The 27171-nt window shown below is 53.3% G+C and overlaps 2 protein-coding genes across 5 annotated transcripts; both read left to right on the top strand.

Moving 5' to 3' along the window:
- The first annotated feature begins 271 nt into the window (after positions 1-271).
- Positions 272-12773, top strand: ANKRD16 (ankyrin repeat domain 16). 4 transcript variants are annotated; one of them, XM_082784509.1, is made up of 9 exons: positions 272-515; positions 1827-2151; positions 3810-4030; positions 6551-6593; positions 7326-7424; positions 7618-7726; positions 8601-8762; positions 10990-11068; positions 11988-12773. In XM_082784509.1, the coding sequence occupies exons 2-9, from the start codon at positions 1838-1840 to the stop codon at positions 12146-12148; spliced, it is 1188 nt and encodes a 395-aa protein (XP_082640635.1). In that variant the 5' UTR covers positions 272-515; positions 1827-1837; the 3' UTR covers positions 12149-12773. The 4 variants fall into 4 exon arrangements, with proteins under 4 accessions (XP_082640635.1, XP_082640636.1, XP_082640637.1 ...); XM_082784510.1 differs by lacking the exon at positions 7326-7424; XM_082784511.1 differs by lacking the exons at positions 8601-8762; positions 10990-11068; positions 11988-12773 and adding an exon at positions 7824-8215.
- A 1106-nt stretch (positions 12774-13879) lies between these two features.
- GDI2 (GDP dissociation inhibitor 2) lies at positions 13880-25701 on the top strand. The gene is made up of 11 exons (XM_082751652.1): positions 13880-14034; positions 18877-18984; positions 19534-19633; positions 20426-20560; positions 21477-21675; positions 22031-22162; positions 22610-22709; positions 23590-23761; positions 24384-24528; positions 24734-24788; positions 24865-25701. The coding sequence occupies exons 1-11, from the start codon at positions 13990-13992 to the stop codon at positions 25018-25020; spliced, it is 1347 nt and encodes a 448-aa protein (XP_082607778.1). The 5' UTR covers positions 13880-13989; the 3' UTR covers positions 25021-25701.
- The last annotated feature ends 1470 nt before the right edge of the window (positions 25702-27171 follow it).

Below are 27171 nucleotides of genomic sequence, written 5' to 3'. Positions count from 1 at the left end.
CCCCAAAAAACCCCTTCCCCGGGCGAGGCCCCCCCCGCCTCGCTCCCCCGTTGCTATGTGCCCCCCGTTGCCATGGCAACAACCCCGTTGCTAGGGCAGGGTCCCCCCCTCCCCTCCCCAAACTCACTCGTTCCGCACCCCGCGCGCCTCCCGGAGGCCAGGCCCCGCCCTCATCCCCCGCCGACCAATCAGAGGGCTCGCCCCGGTGGGCGCGGCCCAATAGCGCGGCGCTTCCGGGTTTGGGCCGAGCGGGAGTCAACGCTGAGTTCGGTCGCGGGGCTGCCCGTGACGTCACGGCACCTCAGGAGAGCGCGGGGGGGTGGGCTCCAATAAGACCCCAAATTTGGGGGTTTTTGGGTTTTTTAGCTGAGAAAAAAGGACATTTCTGGCATTTATGATATCAGGGGAGCCCCCATCGCCTTCATCCTGAGGAAAAATGAATCGTTCCTGGTGTTTTTCTGAGGAAAAAGGGAATTTGGTGATTTTCCTTTTCTGAGGGAAAAGGAAACTTCAAGGTGTGTTTTTCTGAGGAAAAATGGGTTTTAACTTTTATTTGTTCTTGAGGAAAAGGAAATTTTGAGGTATTTTTTTTTTCTGAAGGAATGGTATTTTTTTCTTTCCTGAGGGAAAAGGAAATTTCCAGGTATATTTTCTGAGGAAAAAAGACTTTAAACTAGCCTTTTTTCTCAAGGAAAGGGAAATTTCGAGGTATTTTTCCTGAGGGGGGGGAAAAAAAAAGATTTTTAACTTCTAGATTTTTAACTTTTACTTTTTCTTCAGGAAAAAGAAATTTCAAGATATTCTTTTCTGATGAAAAAAGATTTTTAACTTTTATTTTTTCTCGAGGAAAATGAAAATTTGAGGTATTTTTCCTGAAGAAAAGGGATTTTTAACTTTTAGGTTTTTAACTTTCCTTTTTTCCTGAGGGAAAAGGAAATTTTGAGTTTTTTGTTTTTTGTTTCTTTTTTTTTCCTGAGGAAAAAGGATTTTAATCTTTTTATTTTTTCTTGAGGAAAAGGAACATTTGAGGTATTTTTTTTTCTGAGTGAAAAGGGCTTTTAACTTTTAGATTTTTAACCTTTATTTTTCCTTGAGGAAAAGGAAATTTCAAGGTATTTTTTTCTGAGGAAAAAAGGTTTTTAAATTATTATTTTTTTTAACTTTTATTTTTTCCTTGAAGAACAGAAAAGTTCAAGGTATTCTTCTGAGAGGAATAGGATTCCTTATTTTTATTTTTTCCTGAGGAAAAAAGTAAATTTGAAGGCATCTTTTTCCTGAGGGAAAAAGGCTTATTATTATTCTTATTTTTTCCTGAGGGAAAACAAACTTTCTGTTTGTTTTTTTTTTTGTTTGTTTGTGTTTTTTTTTTAATTATTATTATTATTTATTTATTTATTTTTTCTGGGGGAAAAGGAAATCCTGGTTTCCTTAATTTTTGTTCCTTTCCCTGAAGGAAAGGGAAAGCTTTGTTGTCCCTGCCAAAAGGCCCAGTCTCTGGTTTGGGTTGTTTTGGGTCAGTTTTGTTCTTTTTCCATGAGGAAAAATGAAACTTGTGGGTTGCGCTTCTGAAGGAAAACAAAACTTCTGCTTTCCCTGAGGGAAACAGCTGGGAAACCTTGAGTATCCCCAAGGGAAAACGAAATCCCTGCATCCTATAAAACCCCCAAATTCTGCTTTTTCCCTCCAGGGACAGGGAGGAAACCTCAGCTGCCCCCCGGCAGCCATTTCCCTGAGCAAAACACCTCAGCGAGGAGCTGGCTCATGGACGAGGGGGCTCTACCCCAGCACCCCCCATCCCTAACCATCCCTTTCCCTGCTTCTTCCAGGTCCCCCAGACATGACAGAAGAGCCTCATCTCTTCAAGCTGGCCCGGCGGGGACAACTGGAGCTGCTGAAGGACGCCCTGCGAGGTGGGGACGCCGCTGGGCAGCGCTGCGGCCGCTCGGGGGACACGCTGCTGCACCTCGCCGCCCGCCACGGCCACCTCCACCTCTTGGCCTGGCTGCTGGAGGAGCTGGAGCTGGACATCGAGGTGGCCAACGGTGACTACAAGAGGCCCCTCCACGAAGCCGCCTCCGCCGGCCACGGGGAGTGCGTCTCCTACCTCCTGGCCAAGGGGGCTTGCGTGGATGCCTTGAAAAGGGGAGACTGGTAGGTGGGTGAGTCTGGAGCTGTGTCTGAATGGCTTTGGTTCGCCCAGGAAAGGGGGAGAAGCATCCAGAGGGCAAGGTGCACGAGGAGCAGCTCGGTTTGGAGGAGGTGGAGAGCAGCTGGTTTGGTTTTTGGGCGGTCCTCTGTGGAGCCAGGAGTTGGACCTGATCATCCGTGCGCATCCCATCCAAGTCGGGCTATTCCATGCTGCCAGGGGTGCAAATCGTGTAATTTAATTCCAGCCCTCTGACTGTTTTCCCCCATTTACCACTGAGGTTGTAAATTACTGCTTCCTTAGCAGATCTGATTCAAACAGATGCACACAAAAGCTTTTATTCTTCCCCCTCTCTCCCATTTGATGGGAATCAATGATACTGATTCACTTTTTTTTTTTTTTTAATGTTCCTTTCCTCTGAAACTGCAATAACAACCACAAAGACTTTTTTTTTTTAATTTGTTTTATTTCCATTTCTTCATCTTGGGTCAAATTTGCTACTGATAAAACAACAGCCCGTGACCCAAGAACCAGCTCGTTCCTTCAGGGTTTTTTTTTTTTCTGCCTGCCTTGTGAGTAACACAGCATCAAAATGATGAGTGAATGAGCACTGGGAATAATAAAAAATAAAATAAAATAACAAGGTCTGTTCCACAGGCGTGTGATGGGCCTGGCTAATAAAAATCACCACGTACCTGTTGGTTTCTCCTCCTGGGGAAGGAACTTTCTGCCCACCACCTTGCAAAAGAAAGCAAAAGCCTTTCTGAAGCTGAAGCAGCACAAACACAAAGGCGGGGTCCTAGAGCTCGCTAATTAGAGGCTGTGCCAGCATCGAGCTGACATCAGGGGGAGCAGAGGAAGGCAGGGATTTCACGAAATGCACGCAGACATTTCTGCAAGCCTGGCTTCCCGTGGCAGGCCTGCAGCTCTACCCCTGCTGTCCCCAGCATCGATGTGTCTGATCTCTTAAAAATCTCCCTAACTGGAGATTTCACCTCTTTTCTCACCACCTTATCTGGCCTTAAAATTGGAGCATTAACCCAAAGTCGAAGCCAAACCTGTCCCTGCTTTTTAGGCTCTTTGTTCAGAGGGAGGAGTTTTCGGGCTGTTTTTCTGAATGAGGATTTTTTTGATCCTGCTTTATTTTGTCTCTCAGCTGTTGTGTGGGGGTTAGTGAAGACGGGGTGGAGCATCTCGGTGCAGGAGGGCTCTTCCTCGTTTGTGGGGCTTTCTGCCCAGCCTGCGCACACCCAGGTGATTAGGCAAAGTTTGTAAATAATTAAAATAGGGAACGCAGCTCACACCTGTGGCGGTTAAACCTTTATCTTTCCTGCCACCCTGCTGGTTAGATAACGTGGCAGTTGAGGAAAACATCTTGGTGCTAGTGAGGCCGGTGGAATTAGTCCCTGAAATAGGGTCAAACACGGGAGATGTGGGCTCAGCACCTCGAGTAACTCACGCTTTGCCTCTGGAGTAAACCCTCAGCCACCACCCACCTCCTTGGTCCCCTGGAGGAGGTGCAGACCCCACAACCTCATTATTTTCCTAAGAGTGACTACAGGTGCTTCAGACAGCTTCAAACCATCTTTTTGTGTTGGAACAAAAGCCACCAGGCTCATCCAGCGCTCCCTCTCCCATTTTAATCCCCTCTCCTCTCGTTTAGGACTCCCTTAATGATGGCCTGCACCAGGCAGAACCTGGAGGTGATCAAAGCCCTCGTGGAGCACGGAGCCAACCCGCTGCTGAAGAACAAGGACGGCTGGAACTGCTTCCACATCGCCAGCCGGGAGGGCCACGGGCAGGTCCTGAGCTACCTGCTGGCTGCTTCCCTGAGCAGCTGGGACACGGAGAGCACGACCAGGAGAACTCCTCTGCACACAGCAGGTGAGGGGAGGGAATGGGCTGGAGAACACAAAGCTGCTCTTATTTCCATCCCTGTTTAGCGTTGGGAAGCAGAGGGAGCCTGTCTTGGTGCAAAAGGGTGGAGAAATGGTAAAATTACTGACGTTAAATGGAGGTGAGGTTAGTGGTGGGCTCTGGGTGCTCACTGCTCTGAGCTTCTGTTGGCTAGCAGCGCCCTGCTACGTCCGTGCAGGGTTTCACCTCGGGACAGATGCTCATTTTAGCTGCTCTGAGATAGACAAATAGCAGGAATAATTAAGCTGAAGGTTTCTTAACGATGTGGCAGAGCTCATGAGGTTCCAGGCTCGTGAAATTTGTGAGGTTCGTGAGGCTCATGGGTCCTCAATTCCCATTCCACTGCCTTTTGCTTGTCCCCAAAGCACGTTTTTATGCTAAATAACAGCTCTGGTACCTTGGGAGGGCTGCATCCAGGCCAGGAGCATTTCATGGCCACCCTCCCTCTGTGACAGACCTTTGGATTTGGTTTGTGGCCTCCTGCCTCGTTCATTCCATCGCGTTCTGAGCTCAGGGCAGCGCTGCTCGAAGCCGTGGCTGCCTGAATTCATCTCCCAAGGACTGAAACAAGGATTGACTCTGTAATTGGTGCTGTAATTAATCCGCTGAGGCACGTTGGTTGCCCTTTGGTTGTCGTTCCCATTCCATCTCCAGCCCTCAGCAGCCACCCGGCGGTGACAGTCCCAGCCCTCGGGCACTGGCTGCACCTTCAGTCCTTGGGTTCAACCCAGGCATGAAAAATGGCTGGTTTGTTGTCTGATATTTTGTGCGGCGTGGTAAAAAGCAACTTGGCTGAGGGAGAAATAGGAAATCCTTGCTTTATCTGTGTTTTCTCCTCTCCCAGCTCCATCCCAAGCCCTCTGTCTCCATGCCTGCAGCAGCAGGCTGGGTACTTTGCCCCTCTCCGCCCTATTTCTTGGGCTGGGGATTTGGGGCTGGGATCAGGAGTAGGCTGAGGAGCCTCCTGGGGAACACCCGGAGCTTCAAGTCCTTCCTGCTCGCAGCATTTGGGCTGTGAGGGTGCAGGGAGCAGCAATGTGATGCCAGCTGGAGGTATCTCCACCCCTCCGCTTGACTTTCCCCAGGATTTGCAGGATTTGGGTGGCTTTCCAGTCACCTTTAGCCCCAGAACCATCCTTTAATGGAGCAGCAGGAAGGGCTGGAGCTCCTCAAACCTCTGCCCTCAGCTTAATTTTAACCTGAGATCACTCTGGAGGCTGCACAGGAGAGGGCACGGACGAGGGCCGGAGGCGATGCTGGAGCTGCCAGGGGAAATCACGTCAGCCCCTCTGTGAATTTCCATCCCCGGGTGTGGAGATGAGCGTGTTAACCCGTGACCAGTCCAGCTGGCTTCCTGGCACGCTTCTCCCTGCCTAGATGCCGGGTCATTTTCTCCCCAATTTTTCCCTCTGCTCGATTCCTCGGGCTTTGCTGCTTCATATATCCGTAGCCCGAGGCAAGAGAGCGGGGGAGATGTGACGAGAGGAAGCGGAGTGCTGCTGGATCCCAGCACTGCAGCTTTCTCTCCTCTCCGTTGCTGCTAAAGGATGTAATCGTGTCGCTTGGGTGGCTTTTGTTTTGTGTTTTTGTTTTTTTTTCCAGACAGCTTGGGTGTTTTAAAGCCTCCATTTCAGAAATCCTTTTCACAGTGCAGCTCTGCTGAGATCAGGGAGGATGGGAACCCTCACCGGGCTCCCGAGGAGCATCTCTTGTGCTGCCACATCTGAAGGTTACTGCTGCGAGCACGCGTTTGCCAGGGGCTCTTCCTCTGTTGCATGGAGTAAATCACCTGATGTTGCAGCTCTGAGCTTGGCTGGATTATTTTTTCCCCTGCAATTTATTTCATTTGTTTTGCAAAATGACCTGCAGGGGGAAAAAAAAAAAAAAAGGCAAAAAAACCATTAAAGCTGTCCGCTCATTGCCATAATATGATTTTTTTTTTTAAAAAAAGAGGAAGATTTCAGCATGTGATGCTCAGATCCTCCCCCACTGTTGTTGTTTCTCCTCTGAGCTGCGGTCTCGCCGAGGATGCTTCATTAGGATGACGAGATGGGAGCGATGGGGGGGCTGAGGATGGGGGGTGGGCAAAGCCGTGGGGCTGTTTGGCAGCTCCTGGCTTTGTGTTCTCTCTGCTTCTCCCAGATTTCGCTTCAGGGATTAACGAACCCTTAGCGAGACACGATCTTTGTGTCAGCTTAATTACACGTGCACTCTGACGCGGGCAGTCTGCAGGTGGAGGCAGACAGCGCTTTTATGCCTGCCTTTTCCCTGCTTCGTTTTCCATTTCCCTATCGGAACAGGGGAAAGAGAGGCTGGAGCCCTGGAGGCGATGCTTTAATTACAAACAGAAATCAGCAGCTTTCCCCGCGAAGCCTCCTGGACCTCCTCCCTGCACCACGAAGGGTCAGAAACGTGATCATGTTCCCCCGTAGGCAGCCGGTGGCGTGAAAACACACATCACCAGCAGTTCCTCTCTCTCTTTTGCAGCGATGCACGGCTGTCGGGACGCGGTGGAGCTGCTCCTGGAGCGGTAAGCGGCCTTCCTCCAGCTCTGAAGGAAGCTCTGCCTCTCCTCTCTTCCCCTGCCTGGCTTCCAGTGCCAGCCACCCAGCCACAAAGGGCGTTTCTCCGCTCGAAGCCCAGCTGCACAGCTGCTCCCCAAGCTGGCTCCGTTTCCTCCTGGGTTTTTCACGGCTGCTGCCGGGTCTTTCCGCCGAGCCTGCTCCCCGGCGGGGCTCAGACAGCCTCAGACCTCGTGGTGACATAAAGCCCTGCTTACATAACTCAGCTCTTCCTCCGTGCTGATTCATTCCCGTTGCCTCCAACGTGTCCGAGGCCCTGCGTTAAGAGAAAAGCTTCCTGGCAGCTCGCTCTGGGCGTGCAGCTCCTCCAGGCTTTATTTCCAGGCTGTGGCTCCTGGGAGACCGCTGTGGAGTGGCTTTAAACGAGCCCGTGCCCCACTCCTCCTGAGCCTGGTGCTTTCCTAACCCAATTTGCCTGCTGCCAGAGCTGGAGCAGCTTTCCCTGAGCATCACAGCACCCGTTAGCCTACCCTACTCATCCTACCTTGGGTAATTCATGTTTGTGCTTGGCCCAGCATCAACGTAGCCCTGTGATTCGAGCCAGGCTTTCCATTTTAATTCACTCCTCTCTCATTTCAGCAGAGCTCTAACCTCGGTGAGACCTGCAGGCTTTGATTTTGATTTTATTTTATTTTTTTTGTGTGCGTGGCACTGCTTTGTGAGGTTTTCCCCTCCGCCAGCGCGAGGTCTGTGCACACCTTGCTCCTCCCAGACCCATCTGTTCGGGGAAATGGAAATGATCTGCAGAGCCCGAGCGAGCTGCAGCAGCTGAGTACCAGGTCTCTGAGCCCCAAATCCCCAGCAGACCCGTGCCCCAGGCTGTAAAACACCGAGGAAGGTTTATGTGTGGCCTTTGGGGTGGCTTTTTGTCTTTTTCTGGTGCTCTGCTGCCCTGCCAACACGAAGAAACTGGGCCAGGATGGGTTTTAGAACCACTGCTGACTCTGCCCTCGCTTTTGCCTTCTCTCCCAGGTGCGGGTACGAGCCGGACAGCAGGGACAATTGTGGAGTCACTCCCTTCATGGACGCTCTCCAGCACGGGCACGTCCACATTGCCCGGCTGCTCCTGGAAAAACACGGGGTAGGTGCCAAAAAACCTCGCCTCCCTCCTCCAGGAGGAGCTGAAGCTGCCAGGACAGGCAGGCAGCTCGTAACCAAATCCTAACAAACCGATTCAGGCAAATTCCCGTGGAGGTGAATGCCTCTCCTTTGCACCAGCTCCATTGGTTCTTGGACCAGAACAGCAAAGAGCAGGCCAGGAGCACAATTTCCAAGAGAAAGGAATGTGGAAGCACATTTTTCAAGGTCATGAAGTGGTAGACGTGAGCTCCATGCATCAACACAGAGCAGCAGAGACATCTTGATGCCCAGGTTGTGTTTGAGTGTGTAACTAGGTGTTAATTTCAGGAGATGCTTTGGCCCTCATCTTTGCTCCTGTGGTCCTTACAGGACAAAGCGTTTGCTTACATTTTTAGTCTCACACCTTAGACAATGAAGACAGAATAGATTATTTGATTTCCTCGTTTGGAGCCCTGGCTCACAGCCACAGAGCCGGCGCTGGAAGCACTAATGGCAGCATAAAATGGCACTAAAACTTTCTAGGTTTTATAAAAACCTCGAGTCATGCCGAGAGGCTGGAAGATATCCTCTAAGATGAGCTCGCCGGGTATCACTTCTGTTACCCGTCCTGGCTTTGTGTCTTTGTGGCCGCGTTCAGAGACTTGTGGAAGAGATTTCACGAGGTTCTCCACCCTTCTCCCTCCCTCTACCTGTGTCCAAATTCTCCTCTGCCACCATGAGGGCTGGAGATGGGTCGTTTCGTGCTGCTTTAATGAACCGAAACCCAACGTATGTGCTTTAACTGAAGAGAGTCACCAGATATGAGACTGATGACTCTCCCTGAAGGTTTACCCAGGCTGTTCATCGCTTCCCCTTCCTCCTCCCCTCTCTTCCAGGCCTGTCCCACAGCCGTGGATGCTCTGGGAGCTCAAGCTCTGCACCGGGCAGCCGTCACGGCGCAGGACGGAGCCATTCGGTTCCTGGTGGCCGAGCTGGGCATCGACGTCAACGAAAGAGCAACAGCCTTGCAGCTCACAGCACTGCACTACGCAGCCAAGGTCAGTCTCCTCTCCTCCTTCTTCCTCTGCACGGTCTTCACCACTCGGTGCACTACCTAAAACGGGCCAGTTTAGGTGTTTCCACTGATGGAGGATTCACATTCCTGCCTCATCCTCTGTCACAGGCTGCTCCTGGCCACTCCCGTGCCCTTTTTGATGTTTTTTAGACCCTTAGTAAGTGTGGCCAGCTGTCCCTACAGATGTCTGAGCTGTTTTTTCACCACAAATCCTGCTGGTGACTGCGCTGAGGGCTGGCAAACCATCCCTCCTGGCGCGTGCAGTGGAGCAGGGGCGGGCGGCAGCAGGGCACGGTTCCCTTTGCCACTTGACCCACATCTCTGGTGAGAGTTACTCTTCCAATTTGTCCCCTTTGGACCAAAATGTGGTGCTTGGAGGGAGTCCACCCTGCTCATTAATGGGAACTGGAGGTGTGAACAGCTCACGAGAGAGGAGAGCTCTTCACCAGCGTCTTCTCCCTCGCAGGAGTGGATGAAACACTGCTCAGATTTTTTCTCCTCTTCCTTCAGTCCCACTAATTTGGGTCCTGGTGGCTCGGAAGCTGGACTCTGTGCCAGCAGCTTGCTGTGCAGAGAGAAAAAAAAAAAAAAAAAAAAAGGGCTGATGAGCTGAGAGCCAGCACCTGTTTGTCCCCGGAGGTCAAATTCACTCTGCCCATGGCCAGATGTGAGAAAAGAGACGTGGAGAGGAGGAGGGAGCTCTCGGTGCTTATCAGTGTCCTTCACACTGGAGCTGTTTTTGAATTCCAGTCGGAGCTGTTTGAGTTTTCGCCTCCTCTTGTCTCGTGCCCGTGCAGGGAGCTTGGCTGCGGGTCCCGCAACACTCCCAGGGGATCGGAGGGGATCCCAAAATCCTCCCTGCTGACCAAGAATCCCCCTGGTTGCTCTCTGCCCGAGGTGAGGTGAGGCACAAACCTCCCTGCTCAGCCTCAGGCACGTTAAAACCTCACCAGCCCTAACGTGCAGCACTCAGGGGTCTGTAGAGGGAACGAAGCAGCGTCCCCGTGCCTCGATCCTACAAAAGCATCAATGGCACTTACCGCCAGGGCTGGCAACAGCATTCTCCTCCAGCAGGCCCCAGCCGGGGCGTTTGCTGGCTCCCACAAAGGAAACCTTTCTCCCAGCTTCCCCTCCTCATGCTCCGAGCGACCACGCTGAAAGCCCTTCTGGTTGCCAAGGGTACGTTTAACAGCGGGGCTTTTTTTGGGGACTGTAACGTGCCTTGGAGAAGCTCCCAGCTCTGTTTTGGGGAGAAACCGATGGGTTTCTCTCCCTTCCCGAGGCTCGGTGTCACTTCATGTTTACGGCGTCGTTTGTTTGGCTGGCGGGGTTTCTTTTTTTTTCCTCCCTTTTTCTTATTCCTTCGCGTTTATAAATGCACGAAAACGCTTTCTGCTCCGTTTGCTGCCAAGGCTGCGGCAGCCGAAGCAGCTCCCGGCTCCAGAGGGGGGGGTGCGCATGGGAGCCTCGAGCAGGGGGCAAGGAGATCCTACAACAATGGGGGAAGGAGCGGGTGGGGAGCTAAAAATACGGGCTTTCCATTCTCACACCACGTGATAAAGGCTAATTCATTGCATCAAAGAAGGAATCACAAAATGAGGCACATTATTTAGAGGGAGAGGGTTTATTTCAGGAGGGGTGTGAGGGCTGCGTCGTGTTTTCCCCCTGAAGCTTTTAAATCCAGCGACTGGCAGAGAAAAAGAGGGGACACGGTGGGTCCTGTCAACAAAGCACGCAGCTCGATGCTGATGTTTCCTCGTTTTAACTCGCAATTAGTAAAGTTAAGTCAGGGCTCCATGGCCAGAGGAAGTTAAAAGCAGTTTAATTACGTTACTGGAGGGGAGGAGAGAAAAAGGTGGGATTGGTTGACAAATTAGGGCGCTAATTTGCTATTAAGGAACATCTTTAGGTCTTGTCATGGGGTAATTTGTGCATTAACTCCTCTCTAGCCACTGGCGGAGGGAAAACCTTTCGGGGACACAATCCTCCTCCCAGGCCCGGGCTGTAACATCACCACATGACACAGCCCTGCGCCGTAGCAGGATTTTAAGCACCGTTGGTCTTAATTCACCGCTTTTAATTCCAAACTCTTATTCAAAGTTTGCTCCTGGGATGCCTCTGGGTCAAAACTGCTGGCAGGGGCGCGCGCGGATCCGCTGAGCAAGGGCTGGCGGTGCCGGACCGATAACCCCCTGTGCTCCCCCCTGCAGGAAGGACACACGGACACCATCCAGACGCTGCTGTCCCTCGGTGCCGACCTTGAGGCGAAGGACAGGAAGGGTCGCTCCGGTAAGCTGCTTGCTCACCCCCTGCATCACAGCACGAGGAACTCCAGAGCTCAGCGGGGCTGCCAGCTGCGCGTATGCAAATGGCTCTTGGTGCAGCCTGACATGTCAAAACCCCCTTTTTTTTTCATTTTTTTCTCTTTTTTTTCAGCTTTTGTTTGTAGGATCTCATTCTGCTGGCCTTTCTGACGTTTAACCGTGTGTTTGAGCCTGCTGTGTTGGGGCCTTCCCCTTGCAGGAAGAAATTACAACGCTAATCTGGGCTTCTCTCTGCCCGGCTGCTTATTTTGCATGAAGCTCTGATCTCTCTGATATCTCAAAATATCAGTCAAAAATCAAAATTCAGTCGAAACGAGGCAGTCCAGGGCTGGCGGGGTGGGCAGCCAAATATCACCACCCGATCTCTTAAGCTTGATCAAAGTGCCTGGGAATGGTTCGTGAGCAAATAGTAGCGGAGCTCGAAGGTAAATACAGTTGCCATAGCGATGCGGCGAGCTGGCATTCCCGCGGTGAGACGATGAGGTGTCTCTTGCATCAGCATCTCTCTCAAAAAAAAAAAAAGAAAAAAAAAAAAGTGTATACACACGGTTTCGGCCATTGCCAAAATTGGCAACTTCCCCAGCCTTCAGTTTGGTTAACAACACGCCTCGGTGGTGAGCGGGAGCAGCCTTGCATCTCTCCCTCCACCCCCTCAGAGTAAATTCGAGCTTTGCTGGCCTCCCTCCGCCCCCTCAGAGCGTAAATTGGAGCTCTGCAGCGGGTCCTGTTCCCCCTTCAGCATCACAATTTTGCCCCTGAGCAGGATTAGGCCCGGAGAACAAAGCTGGAACACGCACATGAGGTCATTTCCCTCCCTGCTCGCCTCCAAACTGAATTTGGTGGCCTCTCAGTTCCTTCTTGATATCTTTTTTCCCCCCTAACAGCCCTACACGTGGCGTGTGGTGGACAACACGCGGCCGCCGCGCGGATCCTGCTCGGCGCCGGGCTGCGGGACAGCCCGGATGGTTCAGGCACCTTGGCACGTGAGCTGGCGAGAAAGCCCGAAATCATCCAGGTTTTCCAAGAAAAAGACGTCAGCGCGTGAGGAGAAAAAAGAAAAAGGAAGAAAAGGGAAAGAAAAGCTTTTAATTTCAGCGTGGTTCGTTAGCTGTCGCTTAATGACTGCTCTGACTGAGCCCACGTTAAGACGACGGTGAGATTTTTGGCCAAGGGGTGAGCGGAGAAACCAGGCTGGGACATCCTGAAGGACGAGATCACACCTGAGTCATTTTTATATCCCTTAGGGATGCGTTCTCTGCAAACCTGTTGCGCTGCTGTAAGTGATCAGAGGGAAAAAAGGGGTAAAAAGAGGGAAAAAGAGGGGAAAAAAGAGGGAAAAAGAAGGAAAAGGAGGGATTTGTTATTCCAAATCCTCCTGCTGCTTCCCACCAGCAAGGAAACAACCTTTCTCTTTGAAAAGCAGAAGGAAATGGCTTCAGATTTAATGTAGCCGCTCAGTTTGGGTTTGGAACACACAAAAATAGGAGCTACTGTAGCTGCTGGGCTGGTTTGTATCTACCTGGACTTCAAAACGGGGTTTTGTAGGGAAACAAAGCCTGCGCGGGATGTCAACATGTAACAAGGGATTGTATCGGCAGCTCCGTGGCCAGCAGGTGATGAAGCAGCTCTAAAAAATAAAAATAAAGCTGGCCCTGGGTGAGAAAAATCGCTTTTACAGGAAAAAAATGTCACGGGGGGCTGGGAGGAGGGGGAGAAGCAGAGCTCGGGGCTGTCCCAAGGCTTTTTGGGGCACGTCTCGGGGCCAGCCTTTCCCTGGTGTTTTTCTCTGAAATAAAGGAGATTTTTCACCACCAGGGAGGCGTTTGTGCCCTTGAGAAGTTGGATTTTTTTCTGTCCTTTTCCCTTTTTCTGTGAGTTTTGAGGGTTCAGGCGCTGGCTGCTGTCTCCTGGCCCAGCAGGTGGGTGAGGGGACACAGGGCCCTATCCACATCCCCCCATCCACAGGCACCAAACCCCATAAAAAAAAACACTTTAAGGGTGCGCTGCGCAACGGCAAAGAGGAGAAAACCCCACAAAATGCCTCAAACCCGCCCAAACTTCCCCAAAACTCCTGCTCCTCGTGCTGAGACCCTACAGCAGCTGTAGGGCAGGGCTGTGCACCACTGGGAGCTCCAGGAGAGGAGAAGGGGGGGACCTATGGGGTCACCAAGCATGCAAGGCCCTTGCACGGGGGCTGCTGAGTGTGCACACGCCTTGCACGGGGGCTGCTGAGTGTGCAAGGGCCTTGCACAGGGGCTGCTGTGTGTGCACGCGCCTTGCACGAGGGTTCTTGGGTGTGCACGCGCCTTGCACAGGGGCTGCTGAGTGTGCAAGGCCCTTGCAGGGGGGCTGCTGAGTGTGCAAGGCCCTTGCACGAGGGTTGCTGAGTGTGCACGTGCCTTGCACGAGGGTCATTGGGTGTGCACGCGCCTTGCACGCGCGCGTGCCCCTTGCACACGCACGTGCCCCTTGCACGCGCGCCTTGCACGCCCGGTCACGTGCCCCCTCCCCACGTGACCCCCCCCTTCCTCCTCCTCCTCGGATGGGGGGGGGGGGGGGGGGGTGTTTGAAAAAGCTCCGCGCATGCGCGCTCCCACCCGGCGGCTCCCTCGCCGCCCTTCCCGCCCATTTCCCCGCCGCGCCCGCCGCCAGCCAATAGCGGCGCGGCTCCGCCCTTGATTGACAGCCGCCGGGGGGCGGGGCCGAGGCGGGTTCGTGAGGCGACGGAGCCCGCCCCTCCTCCCCCCCCCCCCCCCCCCTCCCCTTTCTCCCTCCCTCCCTCCCCGTCTCCATTTTCTCGCCCCGTTCCCTCAGCCCCGGCTCCTCCGCCTCCGGCCCGGCCCCAGCGAGCCCCAGCACGGCCCCGCCGCCCGCTCAGCCGCCGCCATGAACGAGGAGTACGACGTGATCGTGCTGGGCACCGGCCTGACGGTGAGAGCAGCGCCCGACGCCGCCCCGAGGCCTGCGGCCGCCGCCCCGCCGGGCCCCGCCGCGCCTCACGGGGCCCCCTCGGGCTTCACCCGCTTCCCGATGCTCCCCCCTCGTTTTTTTCCTCAATAATCCCGCCGGATTACAGCCCCCCCCGGCTCCTTTCCGCAATAATCCCGCCGGATTACAGCCCCCCTCCGGGTCATTTCATCGATAATCTCCTCATTTTATCGCTTCCCCTCCCTCAGTAATCCCGCCGGATTATCGCTGCCCCCCCTCCCCAATAATATCCCGAATTATCAGCCCTCCGATAATCTCATCGGGTTATCGCAGCCCCCTCCCCATTCCTTTCCTCAGTAAAGTCCTTGGATTACAGCCCCCCAGCCCCATCCTTTCACCAATAATCCCCCCAGATTATCACCCCCCCAATCCCCAGGGGTTATCACACCCCCTCTATTCCTTTCCCCCATAATCTCCCCAGGTTATCACCATCCCCTAATAATCTCCCCATTTTATCCCCTTTACTTTCCCTAATCTCCCCGGGTTATCACAGCCCCCCCCCCCCCCAAATAATCCCCCTGGGTTATCCCAACCCATTCAAACCTTCCCCTAATCTCCCCAGGTTCTCCCAGCCCCACCCCCAATAATCCCCCTGGGTTATCCCAACCCATCCAAACCTTCCCCCAATCCCCCTAAATTACCCCCCCAATAATCCCCTGGGGTTATCACACCCCCCTAATAATCCCATGGGGTTATCACACCCCCCAATAATCCCCTGGGGTTATCACCCCTCCCCATCCCTTTCCCCAATAACCCCCCTATGTTATCACATCCCCCCCTTTTCCCCATAATCTCCCTAGGGTATCGCAGCCCCCCCACCCTCCCTTCCCCAATAATCCCCCCGGATTATCACAACCCCCCCGGACCCTTTTGGGGTGCTGAACCCCCCCCGGAGACCAATTTTGCTGCCCGTGGGAGGAGGAGGCCCCAGGAAATGCGGTTCTTTGGCGGAGGTGGGGGACGGACGGGGACTCATCACCTATTTTTTTAAGACAAAATACAATTTTTTTCACCTAATCTCGATTATTTCTCCCTCGCCTCCCCCCAAAAAAAGCCGTTGGGGGGGGGTGCAGGTCTCTGGAGTCTCGCCCTCCCCGGAACCGGAGCCGAACCCGGTTTTAGGGTGGAGGCAGAGCCGGTTACCGCTCCGCCTTTGCAGCCTTTGCAGCTCGCCAGCCAGCCCTGACTGCAGCAGGAGGGGGATGGGGCTGCGGGCGAGCCCTGGCGCAAATCCTTCTCGTTTTTCCCCCCAAAAAATCCCTCTGCTGTTACTCTGGGGGGGCTCGGTCATCCCTCGGCTCTCCCCGAGGGGGAAGCTATCGGGGCGCGGCGTCGGGGCTTTGTCCTATTGTCCTGGCAGGCTGCAAAAAGGAGGAAAAAAAAGGGAAAAAATGAAAAAAAAGGGAAAAAAAAGAAACAAAATGGCAGCCTGCGAGGTTTGCTGGGGGCATTTCTGCTGCCTCCTGCCTCCGGGGAGGCGCTGCGGGTGCAGGGAGGGTTTTGGGGGGCGGCTGGGAGGCATTGTGAGGAGGGAAATAAATGGGAGGGGGTGGGTTGGAGGCTGCCTGCCCCGTTCCATCCCCGTTCCTTTCCTGCCTTTGTTTCCTCCGAGAGGTGGCAAGACAAAGAAGGGTCTGCGGGGCTGCCTGTGAGGGTTTTTTTTTTTTTTTTCCCCCCTTCCAGCTTCCCCTCTTAATAGGGACGCGTGCAGCGGGGTTGCTGCCCCGGGATCTGCTTGATCAGACCCCTCCCAGCACGGACACGGGTGTCCTAAACCCAGGAGGTGGCCCGAATAAAATGCACCAAGGGTGGGAGCGGCTGTAGGGTGAGCCCGGCTTTCCCCCTTCCTTTCATCCCTTCTTCCACTGAGCTGGCAGGAACAGCTCTGACAGGGACCCTTTTCCTAGGGAATCTGTCCTCAAATCCGCTTCTGCCTTCAGCGTAGCAAGGAAAGGAGATTTTGGGGGATAAAATATCAAAAACTGCTCAATAACCTCCTGGCGGGGGGGCCCCGATGGCCGGGAGCCCCGTTAAAATGGGAATTTCTGCTTGGGTAAAATTGACAAAAGGCCTCTTGTGGGATCGCTTCGGGGACGAGCTCGTGGTTGAGTTAAAAGGAATAAATTAGGGCTGGCTTCGAAGGTGTGCTGACCCGGAGAGCTGGTGCTGCTCCGAAATACCTGCTGGAGCGTGATGGGTGTCCTCTAGACCTCAGAAATTCGGATGGAAAACCCCCAAAATGTCCTTTGGGTTGGCGAGCTGAGTGCCAGTGGAGCCTGCGTTGGATTTTCGGACAGGCAGCGAGCGGCGGCTCTCCTGGAGGGCTTTTTGCTCTCCTCAGAGCAACACTTGGGTGTTTTTTTTAAAATAAAACCAATTCTTGAAGCCTTTATTTACAGAAGAGCCCCGGGTGGGCTGGTTGCGGTGTCAATTCTGGCTGCAGAATCGGACCAAGACGACCCGAGAACTGTTTTGATGGTTCTGGAAGCCCGGCAGTGATATTCCCGTCCTAAATTACGCTCCTCGAGCAGCCACGAAGATCCAAAACAGCCTCCGGGCTGGGATTCCTGGCTCCCAAAACAACGTTTCCTTGTCAAAGCTGCCTCTTTGTGGGGTGGCTGCTGGGATTGGGGTCTCAGCAGGCCTCGATGGCTGTAGGGTCATTCCCTTGGGTGTTTTTAATCAGCCAGCAGGAGAGCACCCAGTGGTTTTGTTTCCTTTTGGGTTCACCCTAAATTTACACCACCGGGCTCTGAAAATCCCTCAAATCCCTCGGGAGCTGCTGGCTGCTCTCTGGACGCCGTGGGTTATCTGATGCAAACCCCAAATGCACCTGAACCTCCTCCCAGCAGAGGAACTCCGCCTTCCTGCGGGGTTCCCACCTGGAAAGGATTTGTGGGATCCTCCCCTCGGAGCTGTCAGATGGAACGATGCTGCCTCGAGTGTTATGGCTGGGAGAAAATCCTACAAACCCGCCTCCTCCCCGCCGTTCCCGAAGGTTTCAGCAAGCAAAAGGCCATCCTGTGACCAGTTTCACGAGACAGAAGCACTGATGGACTTGAGCATGGAAACCCCAACGCCTCCAGCTTCCCCTTTACTCCCCATTTGGGGTTTTTCATGGATTTCTCTCCCCATTTGGGGTTTTTCGTGGATTTCTACGGGATGTGCCACCTCTAAACCTCCAACCGGCGCCCGCACGAGCTTTCCTTGGAGCTGCTCTGAGTGTCCCAGCTTTTCCTGCTGGTGCTGCCAGCAGCCGCTTAATTTTACCCATTTATGCAGGATTTCTGCTCAGAAAGCTACGGGTTTGAACCCTAAAACTCCCCCCTTCTTTTTTTTTTTTCCTTTCTGAGCAGCCTCCAGCCCTTCCCAGGCTCTTTTTCCTCCCTCCCCAGCGCTCTGGTGGATGGGAAGAGCCGTGGCCGAGCCGCCGTGGCTGCCAACGGGAACTGCTGAGCTGGGAGGACGATCCCAAACCCCATTGTGCCTCCCGCAGCGCGCTGTCAGCTCGGCGGCTGCGATGGGAAACGACCCGGGGGATAAAAACGGAGCTACCAAAGGGGCCTCGGATGGAACAGCGCCGTGGTGCCTCACCGAAATCCCCATTTCAGCGTTTAGAGGGCGTGAAATGAGGTTGGAAAGGCGTTTGGGAGCTGTTCTGTCTTCTCCAGGAACCTAAATTTGCTGTGGGGTGGTGCTGGCTGTGGGGACGAGGGTTTGGGGGAGAAAACCCCGAGTTATGGTGGAGACAACTGGCTCTGGTTTGGGTTCAGGCGAGGAAGCTGTGCTGGCGGCGATGCCCCAGGTCACGGCAGTAAATCATTAACGTTTTCACTGGCACCATAAAGGCCACCTGTGCTTCCTCCACGTTGTAGGGTTCGTGGCTCTCTGGCGGTGTTGGAATATGGGATTAATATGGGATTAATATGGGATTTGAGGCAGCCACGTCTGCTCGGAGGCTCTCTGCCCGCTGCCACGTCCGGGAAAACGTGGAGGGGCTTTGGGACAGGAGGGAGCTGGCGTGGAGGATGCCCTAAAAGGAGCAGCTGGTGGATCATGGAGGGGTTTTGTGGGGTGTGGGGGCTGATTCTGCTCTCAAATTTTGGGGGCAAAGCCTTGGGAATCACTCAGCTGGCTCTGCGGGGCCGCCACTTGCGTCCCTCCGCAATTAGGCTCAGCCTCTTGGTGTCGCCTTCAGCCGCAGCAGCTGATCCCCTGCTCGGGTGTAATCCCAGGGGGTACAGAGCAAGGGTAGCGGCGTGTCCACTGAGGTCATAAAAATCCTAAATGGCTTCATCCCTTCTTCGAGCTACCTGCGCCCTCCCAGAGCAATTCTGACTGTCCTGCATGGCAAATCCCAAAGATTGGGGTTTTGCTGATGCTTCCTGGAGCCCTTTAGGGCAGGATCTCACGCTCCCGGTGTCACCCGTAGAGGCTGGCGCTGCCCCTCTTAAGAGGATGAACGTCATTAACCCGATAGCTGGTGCTTTAGGAGCACGGATTTCCCGATCCTAAATACGTCAGCTTGTTTAGGGGAGCCCTATGCGGTTGAAACACCTGGTTTGGCTTACCCAGCGTTGCCCAAACCTCCTAACGGGTTAATCCACCCCAAGCAGAGGTCTTTTGGGTTGTAGGTCTGCTTCTGAGAGGCCACCGGCGTGTTTCTTCGAAGGACTGCCCAAACCTTCAAACCTGGGCTGCGAGAGAGCATCGGGAGCGCAGACAGAAGGAGTCCCAAAGCCAAATAACCTCTCCTCGTGTCTTTTTTGTTCCCTCTGCGTGTAGGAATGCATCCTCTCCGGGATCATGTCGGTGAACGGGAAGAAAGTCCTGCACATGGATCGTAACTCGTACTACGGAGGGGAAAGCGCGTCCATTACACCCCTGGAGGATGTAAGTACGGGGGCTGACACCCGGCTATCGCATCCCCCCCCCCCGGGCTTTTCTTTTGGGGCAGATCCAAAATTAAGTCCTCGTTAAGGCTTTGCTTTGAGGAAAAACATTTTATGGCACCGATAACAATTTCTGGCGTTTGTAAACACACCAGATAAATATTTAAAACATTAAAACCGGGGAATCTGCGTCGAGTTCGTGGCGGAGGCTGCCCCTCTCCTGAAGCAGGCGTTTTGCTGGGGTTCCCTGCAGCCGTGTTAAGCGGTGTTTTGGTTCAGCAGGTCCTAAATTGCCAAGCTTTTTAAGCCTTGGGAGGAAGAAAGGAGGATGGGTGAGCAAAATAACGCTGCCTGGTTCTCACCGTAAGAGCTCCCTGGATGCGCTTTGTGGGTTTGCATCAGAAGTTCAACCAGAATTAAAACCCTGGCCAAAAGCTTGCTTACGTTCTGCTGGGGGAGAGGAGGGGGCAGAAAAGTGTGTGCATGTGTGGGAGGAAGCCCACCCCTGCGTATTTCCTCTGTGCCAACGAGTTTTGTGCTCTCTCCCAAGCTCTACAAAAGGTTTAATCTACCAGGAACTCCGCCGGAATCTATGGGGCGAGGACGGGACTGGAACGTGGACCTAATTCCCAAATTCCTCATGGCTAACGGTGAGCGCTGCCAGCTCCAAAACTGCCTCCTGAGCCTAGCTTGGGACCCTCAGCTGGGGTCGGTGGTCGGTCCTGGAATCAAATAAAGATCCCTAAATGGTATTAATGAAGGAGGTGCTGGAAACTCGCTTCACTTGGCCTGCACGTGGACAGGTTTTAGGAATTTCTGCTCTTCCTGCCTTTGGCTGCGCACCTCTCAAACTTGGGAGATGGCTCCAGCTTGGAGTGCTCAGCCATAGCTTGCGTTTTGGGTTCTAACGGCCCTTTTCCAGCATCCTCCCCTAAAATGTCTGCGTTTTTAATGCCATGAGCTCCTGCACTGCCCTTACCCCATGCCTTAGGGAGGAATCCCCTTTATTAACCCCCTTTTTTCCTACGTTACGGCTTGCAGACTCTCACCCCTTGTTGGTGCTGTGAGCCCTCGTCCTTTAATCTGAGAGTTGTGGTGCTGAGACAGCTCTTCTCGACCAAATCCATGATCAATGAAGTTTTTTTTATCAGTGGAAACCAGTTCAGGGGCAGCTCGCTGCCAAATATCGAGCACTGGCTACTGGAATCTCGCATCCCTGAAGCAGAAGGGGGTGGGTGTGTTCTGTAGGGCCAGCCCTGCTCAGGATTAGTGCGGTGGAAGAAGGGTTGGTTCCAGACAAGGTTTGGTCACTGCTTTCAGCTTATTTCTAACTCACCTAGAAATCCCTCTGATCTGGGAGGGATTTTGTGGTGCTGGAAGAGCTGCCTGCATCCCCCGCCTCCCCTCAGCTTCTGAACAACCCCTCGTCTTCTCCTTCACAGGTCAGTTGGTAAAGATGCTGCTCTACACAGAAGTCACTCGCTACTTAGACTTCAAGGTGATCGAGGGGAGCTTTGTCTACAAGGGAGGGAAGATCTACAAAGTTCCTTCCACTGAGGCAGAAGCCTTGGCATCCAGTGAGTAGTGGCGCTTGATTTTATTTCCTCCTGAGGCCATCGTCCCTAAACGGGTCCAAATACCAGAATATTTGGTCTGTGCTCATGTCAAAAAGGTTTTAGCCTGATCCTGTGGTGCTGTGTGTCGACTCCATCACTCTAACAAGTATAACAACTTATGCTTAGTGCAGGATTCTTCTGCACCTCCTCTGACTTCAGGCACCGCTTGCAGTGTGGGTCCTGAGCTTCCTGAGCCTTGAGCTCCTGTTTTCATGGAGTTTTTGAGGAAGGAGAACTCTGCAGGATTTTCCTTCCTCATAAGCCCCAGATATAACCTTTTGCTTCCAGATCTCCCAGAAATATTTAGTGTCAGGTCCTTGTCAGATGGGATTATGTGAAAAACGTTACATTTATCAGCAGGCAAACCAGAATGACTAACTCCACGTGGCACCCAGCTCAGTCTTAATTCTTGTTGGCTACCTAAATTCCACTCTGGAGATAAAACTACTGCAGAATAGCTCCGTGAGGTGTCTTAGGAGCTAGCAGAGGGCAATATGACATGCAGAGACCCATCGTGTGGTCAAGCAGCGCTTGGAAATAAGGCTCCCTGTGTGCTGCTCGTCTGGACGCCGGAGCCTTCCTCGTGACAGACACCCCTGGTGCTGCTGTGAAGCAATCGGTTGTTCTTCAGCTCGGCTGCGTCACTGTCCTCCAGCGAGCCTCTTCGGAGGCTGAGGCTGGCAGGAGGAGGAGCAGGAGGTGCCTTTGCTGCTGTCTTCTTCACGTTTCAGCAGGCCCGGTCTTGCTTTTCCAATTTGTAGAGAATTAAAATGCTTAAAGGGTGCCTCGCGCGATCTCACGTGGGGAAATTTTTGACTCCAGCAACAATTTTTTTGACTTTAGTAGCTTTGTGGGTTTGACAACGTCTCGTTTTCAGGCTTGATGGGCTTGTTCGAGAAACGCCGCTTCAGGAAATTCCTCGTGTACGTGGCCAACTTCGACGAGAACGATCCCCGAACTTTTGAGGGCGTCGATCCCAAGAAGACCACCATGCGTGACGTGTACAAGAAGTTCGACCTGGGGCAGGATGTTATCGACTTCACGGGCCATGCCCTCGCGCTCTACAGGACTGATGAGTAAGTGTGGCTTCCCCTGGGGCTCACAGCTCGTGCCCCGTGGGATTAGGGTGGGGATAACCCTGCAGTGTCTGTCCCTGGGTGCCGCGTGGACCTTCAAACACCAGCTCCTCTGCTGATGGGGTATTTATATCTTGTGGGCTCCTGGGGTTGATGCAACATCTCCTTCCCCAGTGAAACCCCTTGTGACGTGAAGCCCGTCTGAAAGGGCACCTCAGGGGAAGTTCTTGCTCGGAGCAGCCAGCGGGTGGGGAAGGGAACGTCACGGGAAGTGAAAGTTGCATTTTTCTGAGCGTATTCTGCCCTAAACTTTGGTTTTATGAATCGCTGCAAACCTTCTAACTGCCCTCTCCAGCTATCTAGATCAACCATGCCAAGAAACAATCAACAGGATCAAGCTCTACAGCGAGTCGCTGGCTAGGTACGGTAAAAGCCCCTACCTGTACCCCCTCTATGGCCTCGGGGAGCTGCCACAGGGATTTGCAAGGTGAGAACTTGGCTTTGGGGTCATCTCAGCCCTGCTGGGGGGGAGGATCAGGTGTGTGGGGTTGGTGTTTAGGCTTCTGGAACGTGATGCTGCGTAAAAATCCTGCTGTTGTTAACGCTTCTCACGCTGTCTAAGTCGAGAAGCGATTCTGTGTGGGACATTTCTGGTCCCTGTGGCATTTGTGCTGCGTTGTGCTGAGCAGATCCTTTTTATCTGGCTCCGATGGCACCTGTAGCTCCCTCCAGACGCTGGCTGGGGCCTTGCAGGAGGACTGGCAGGCAGCAGCCACTGCCTGGATGGTTAAACAGCATATTTTGAAATGATTTAAGTCTAATAATGTGCGGTTTGTCCAAGTGGAACAGAAAGAAGGGGCTGGGAGGGCTGTTAAAAAATAATAATTAAAAAAAAAAAAACCTGGAAGATGCTCAAATGGCTTTGTTCTTGCAGGCTAAGTGCTATATACGGAGGCACCTACATGCTGAACAAGCCCATTGAAGAAATTGTGATAGAAAACGGCAAAGTGGTCGGCGTCAAGTCTGAAGGGGAGGTACGGTGCCCGTCGCTTCCTCCCTTACCCCTGACCCCGCATCTCAGAACCGAGGCTGGCGGAGTTCTGCTCCCTGCCAGCTCGTTCTCGTAGGGATCTCGAGGAGCCGTGATGGTGAGGAGCACGGTGCAGTAATCCCAGAGCTGGGGCGAGTCTTGAGGGAGTGGCAAGGTTGCTTTTTAAATAAATCAGGCTGGTAAAACTGGAAAGGAGCGTGGTGTGTCTGACCTGGGCACGAAACCGTTCTGCCCTTGACAATAAGTTTTAGCTTTGAGCTTTTCTCCAGCTTCTTCTCAAACTGGCAGTGTAAAACTTTAACTAGTTAGAGTGCTGCGAGCTGCTGGGAAGCTATAAATGCGCTTCCAAACGCAGCGTGAGCTTTGTAGGACAGCTTAGCCCTCCCTGGTGGGGTAACGTGTCCCACCTGGGTGTGGGTGACACGTCCTGGCTAGCAGCAGAGGTGATAATCCACGCTACAGACTGCTGTGCCCAAGTGCAGGCTGCCTGGAGGCTTCAGATGGGCCAAATGTTAAACTCTGACCGTGATAACGAGTTCTGGTGTGAGGTAGTCAGTCCTTACCTGCTCATTTTGGCCTCAAGCACAGCAATTTATGATCCTGGCCTGGAAGGAGCGGGCTGTGCAGTGGTCAAAACATATTTTGTGTCCTGAGTGATGCGGGGAAGGTGTGATCAGCCCCCCGGCTTCACGGGGTGGGTGCTGCCACTGGGATTGTCCGAGCTGTGCTGCTGGCAGTGGAATAAAACCCTCATGCAGCCAGGGCAGGGACGGCCACCTCGTAGAGCTCTGGATTTTTCCCCTGAGCCAGCGGGTTCCCGGGCTGCCCGCGCGTTGCTCACTCGCTGCCTGTCCTCTCCGCAGGTGGCTCGCTGCAAACAGCTCATCTGCGACCCCAGCTACGTCTCGGACCGGGTGACGAAGGTTGGCCAGGTGATTCGGGTCATCTGCATCCTGAGCCACCCCATCAAGAACACGAACGATGCCAACTCGTGCCAGATCATCATTCCACAGAACCAGGTCAACCGGAAATCAGGTGTGCACGCAGGTCTCGGGGTTGCATGCTCTGATGAGAAGCAAACTGCATTTATGGCAGCTCCTGGGGCAGTTTCTGTGCCTTTTTTCCTGGAAAGGGACTTTTTAGTGCGCTTTCTCTCCAGGAGAAGCCTTCTGGCTTCCTTCTGGGCCCCACAGCACTTGCACGGAGCTTTCTAATCCCTGTGTGGCTTTGCTTTTCTGCTCCCCGGGTGTGTTCTGCTCCCTGGGTGTACTCTGGGGTCTGTTTGGTGGTGCTGCTGCCTGACAGAGCTGCTGGCACCCTTCAGAACCGTGCCATGGGGCTGAGGGAGTGTGCAGGCCAGAGGGGAGATGCAGTAGTGTTGCTTTAGTCCTGCAGAACCGTTCCCTTGTCCTTGATGAGCTACAAGAAGCTGAGTTTGGGGATCTGGCAGGGCTGCTCGTGTACATGCCCCTCAGTCGAGGCAGGGCAAAGACCCCTCTGCACTCAAAAATGGTCTTAAACGAGGCTAGGAGGTAGAAAGAGTCAGGGGAACAGGAAAAGGTATGCGGGTATGTGAGGAAGAGGAGGCTTTGGGGCTGAGGAGGGCCCGACAGGCTGTGGGATCGCCCGGTGACCCGTGACTGCTGCCCTTCCCCAGATATCTACGTCTGCATGATCTCCTCCGCACACAACGTGGCGGCGCAGGGGAAGTACATCGCCATCGCCAGCACCACCGTGGAAACCGCGGACCCAGAGAAAGAGATCAAGCCGGCCTTGGACCTCCTGGAGCCCATCGAGCAGAAGTAAGAGCCCAGCGAGCCCCCTTCCACCCCCCCTCCTCACCTCACCCCTCTGCGGCGCGTTGAAAACCCAAATTTCCCCTGCACCTTGTCTGATCGCACGCTGGGCAGAGCGACAGCCTCTCGTTTAGCTCTTTTCCCACTGCTGCAGCTACTCAGTGATGCTTTAAAACCCCGCTGAAGGACTTTTTTCTCCTTTTTCTTCCAGGTTCGTTAGCATCAGCGACCTGTTTGCACCGACTGACCTGGGAACCGAGAGCCAGGTTTGTAGCTGGGGGTGGCGGGGGCGCGAGGAGGGGGCCGGGCCCGGTGCTCAACCTCCTGCTTCTCTCTCCCCAGATTTTCATTTCTCGCACCTACGACGCCACCACTCACTTCGAGACGACGTGCGATGACATCAAGGATATTTATAAGAGGATGATGGGATCAGAGTTTGACTTTGAAGAGATGAAACGCAAGAAGAACGATATCTACGGGGAGGAGGAGCAGCAGTAATGAGAATCTCTAATTAGGAGAAATTAAATCGGCTAATATGAATATATAAGGAACTTAATGAACACTGTATGAAATTCAATATTGTAAGGCCTGCTTTTGTAATCCCATCTCTGAGAGATTGAAGAGTACTGCACTGGTAATGTTCCCCTTTTGGATATCATGTGTTAATTATTTCATTCTAGTAGGGCTGCTGTCCAGAATCTGGCAAATTACTGACTGATTTAATGACTAACCTCGTAAGTGAAAGGCAAGACTGAACCTTTTTTTTTTTTTTTTTGCAGACGTAGACGTTGGTGCAGATTGAGATAACTCATTGACAGCTGTGTCTTACCTTGTATTTTTAATCATTTGTAAACATCCTTCACAATTATGTGCTTCTGGTGAGCTAGTAGACGTGACAGTTGTCACTCAAACCTGATTATCAAGGAAAATAGAAACTGAGCACTCCATTTATTGTGGACAGCATCCCTAAAGTCTCTCCCATCAATCTAACTCTGTGGCAAGTTGTATTATGGACAAAGCCCACATCTATTGTAGCAGCAAATGTTGGCTTAGTTCTGGGCACAGAACTTAACCTCCACTTCAGCTTCTCAAACTGTTTACATCGGTTGGGACACAGCTGTGCCTAAGGCTCCTTTGTGTTTTAATCTTAATAAAATTGAGAGAACAAATTACAGAGCAGGCAAGATGTGGAAGTATTTTCTGTCCCCTGGTGGCTTCTCAGACGGACCAAACGGCGCTGCGGTATCGGTATGACAGAGCCTGTGCTTCTCGTGTCTCCTGAAGGCTCCAAATGATTTCTGTACTGCGAAGTAAAGCCAAATTCTGGAAAACCAGTCCTGTGCTCTGGTCTGATTCACTTCAGTTGGACGAGCAGCCTCTCTTCGCCGAGATCCCTTGGATCTCTGCTTGTTAGGGCCAAATTCCTCCTAGAAAAAGGGCTCTGGCTTCCGAGGTTTGGCTTCCGAGGCCCTGCTGCTTTCAGGGCTGCTTCAGGCAGGGGGGATGATGCAGTAGCATGAGGCTGCTCGCTGTCTGCGTGCTCTCTGCAGCCACCCCCTAGTGCCTGCCTCTAGGAACAGCATTTCTGGTTGCTGCACCACCTAATCCTGCTCTCGTGGCTCTTTTGCAGGGCGCTGCTTGTGCTTCACCTCCTCGGTGGTGAAAAATGTGCGGCCCCTGGCTCAGAGCAAGATGCAGGTGCAGGGGGCAGGCATTTTGAGGCGCAGGGCTTGCTTTCAGCCCTGTTAGGAGCAGCGAAAATGCCCTGCAACCGCTTTTCTCTGCACCTCTTGTGGCTGCTGAAGAGGGAAGCAAAGCAGGCTGTTGGCTCGCAGCTCCTGCACCCGGCGCTGCTCGACTTGGGCTCCTTCCTCCCTTGCTCGGGGCTTTCAGCGCTTCCTCTCCTGGCTGCTGGCACCGTTGTGGGAAGCACGGTGCCCTTCTCGCCGCCGCACCAGGCTCTTGTGGTGGCCGCAGGGGAAATTTCCCTTCCCCCTGGGCTGCTTCTCCCACCTGGGAGCAGGAGCACCCGACCCAGAGACCAGCCACGCGGGGAGGTTTTCAGGTTTTAATAGACAAACTCTATACAAAGTCATCCTGTACACAGCTTCTCACGTCATTACACTTAAAAAAAAAAAAAAAAAAAAAAACACAAACAAAAAAAAAAACAAAGCACCGAAGGACAACCGCGGCCTCCGCGTGCGTACGGAGGGGCTCTCGCAAAGGTCCTCGGCGCTGTTGTTCTTCGTGGTGTGTGTTCGTTTGACCTACCATAAATAAAAGGGTTTTGTTCCGGCATTTACAAGACTTCCCCGTGCTGGAAAGCATCCCGAGTCCCAGCGGTGAAATGGTACCGAGAGGCTGACTCCAAATGTAGTGTAGAGGCCGCCGGCTGCCCCGACAGCCGGGCACTGGTCCCCGAACAGCTTTTAAGACATCCACCCCCCACCCCCCCCCAGCTTCGAACGCATGCATCTTGTGTACAGTGACGGCCACGTGGAAAATGCTTTTACTACAGCCGGCTCCGATGGCTCCTAACCTTCAGGGAAACCGCTGCTCCTTCCGTGTTCCTATTCCTTCCCCTCTCAGCTGCTCTAACTGCTTAAAACCACCGCAATAACTTAAAACCGTAACGCGAACGTAACCACT

The sequence above is a fragment of the Aythya marila genome (genome assembly GCF_965140915.1).
Source record: "Aythya marila genome assembly, chromosome: 1".
In the NCBI taxonomy this organism is placed as follows: domain Eukaryota; kingdom Metazoa; phylum Chordata; class Aves; order Anseriformes; family Anatidae; genus Aythya; species Aythya marila.
Note: the sequence above shows the minus strand (reverse complement) of the source record. Positions and strands in the feature narration are given on the sequence as shown.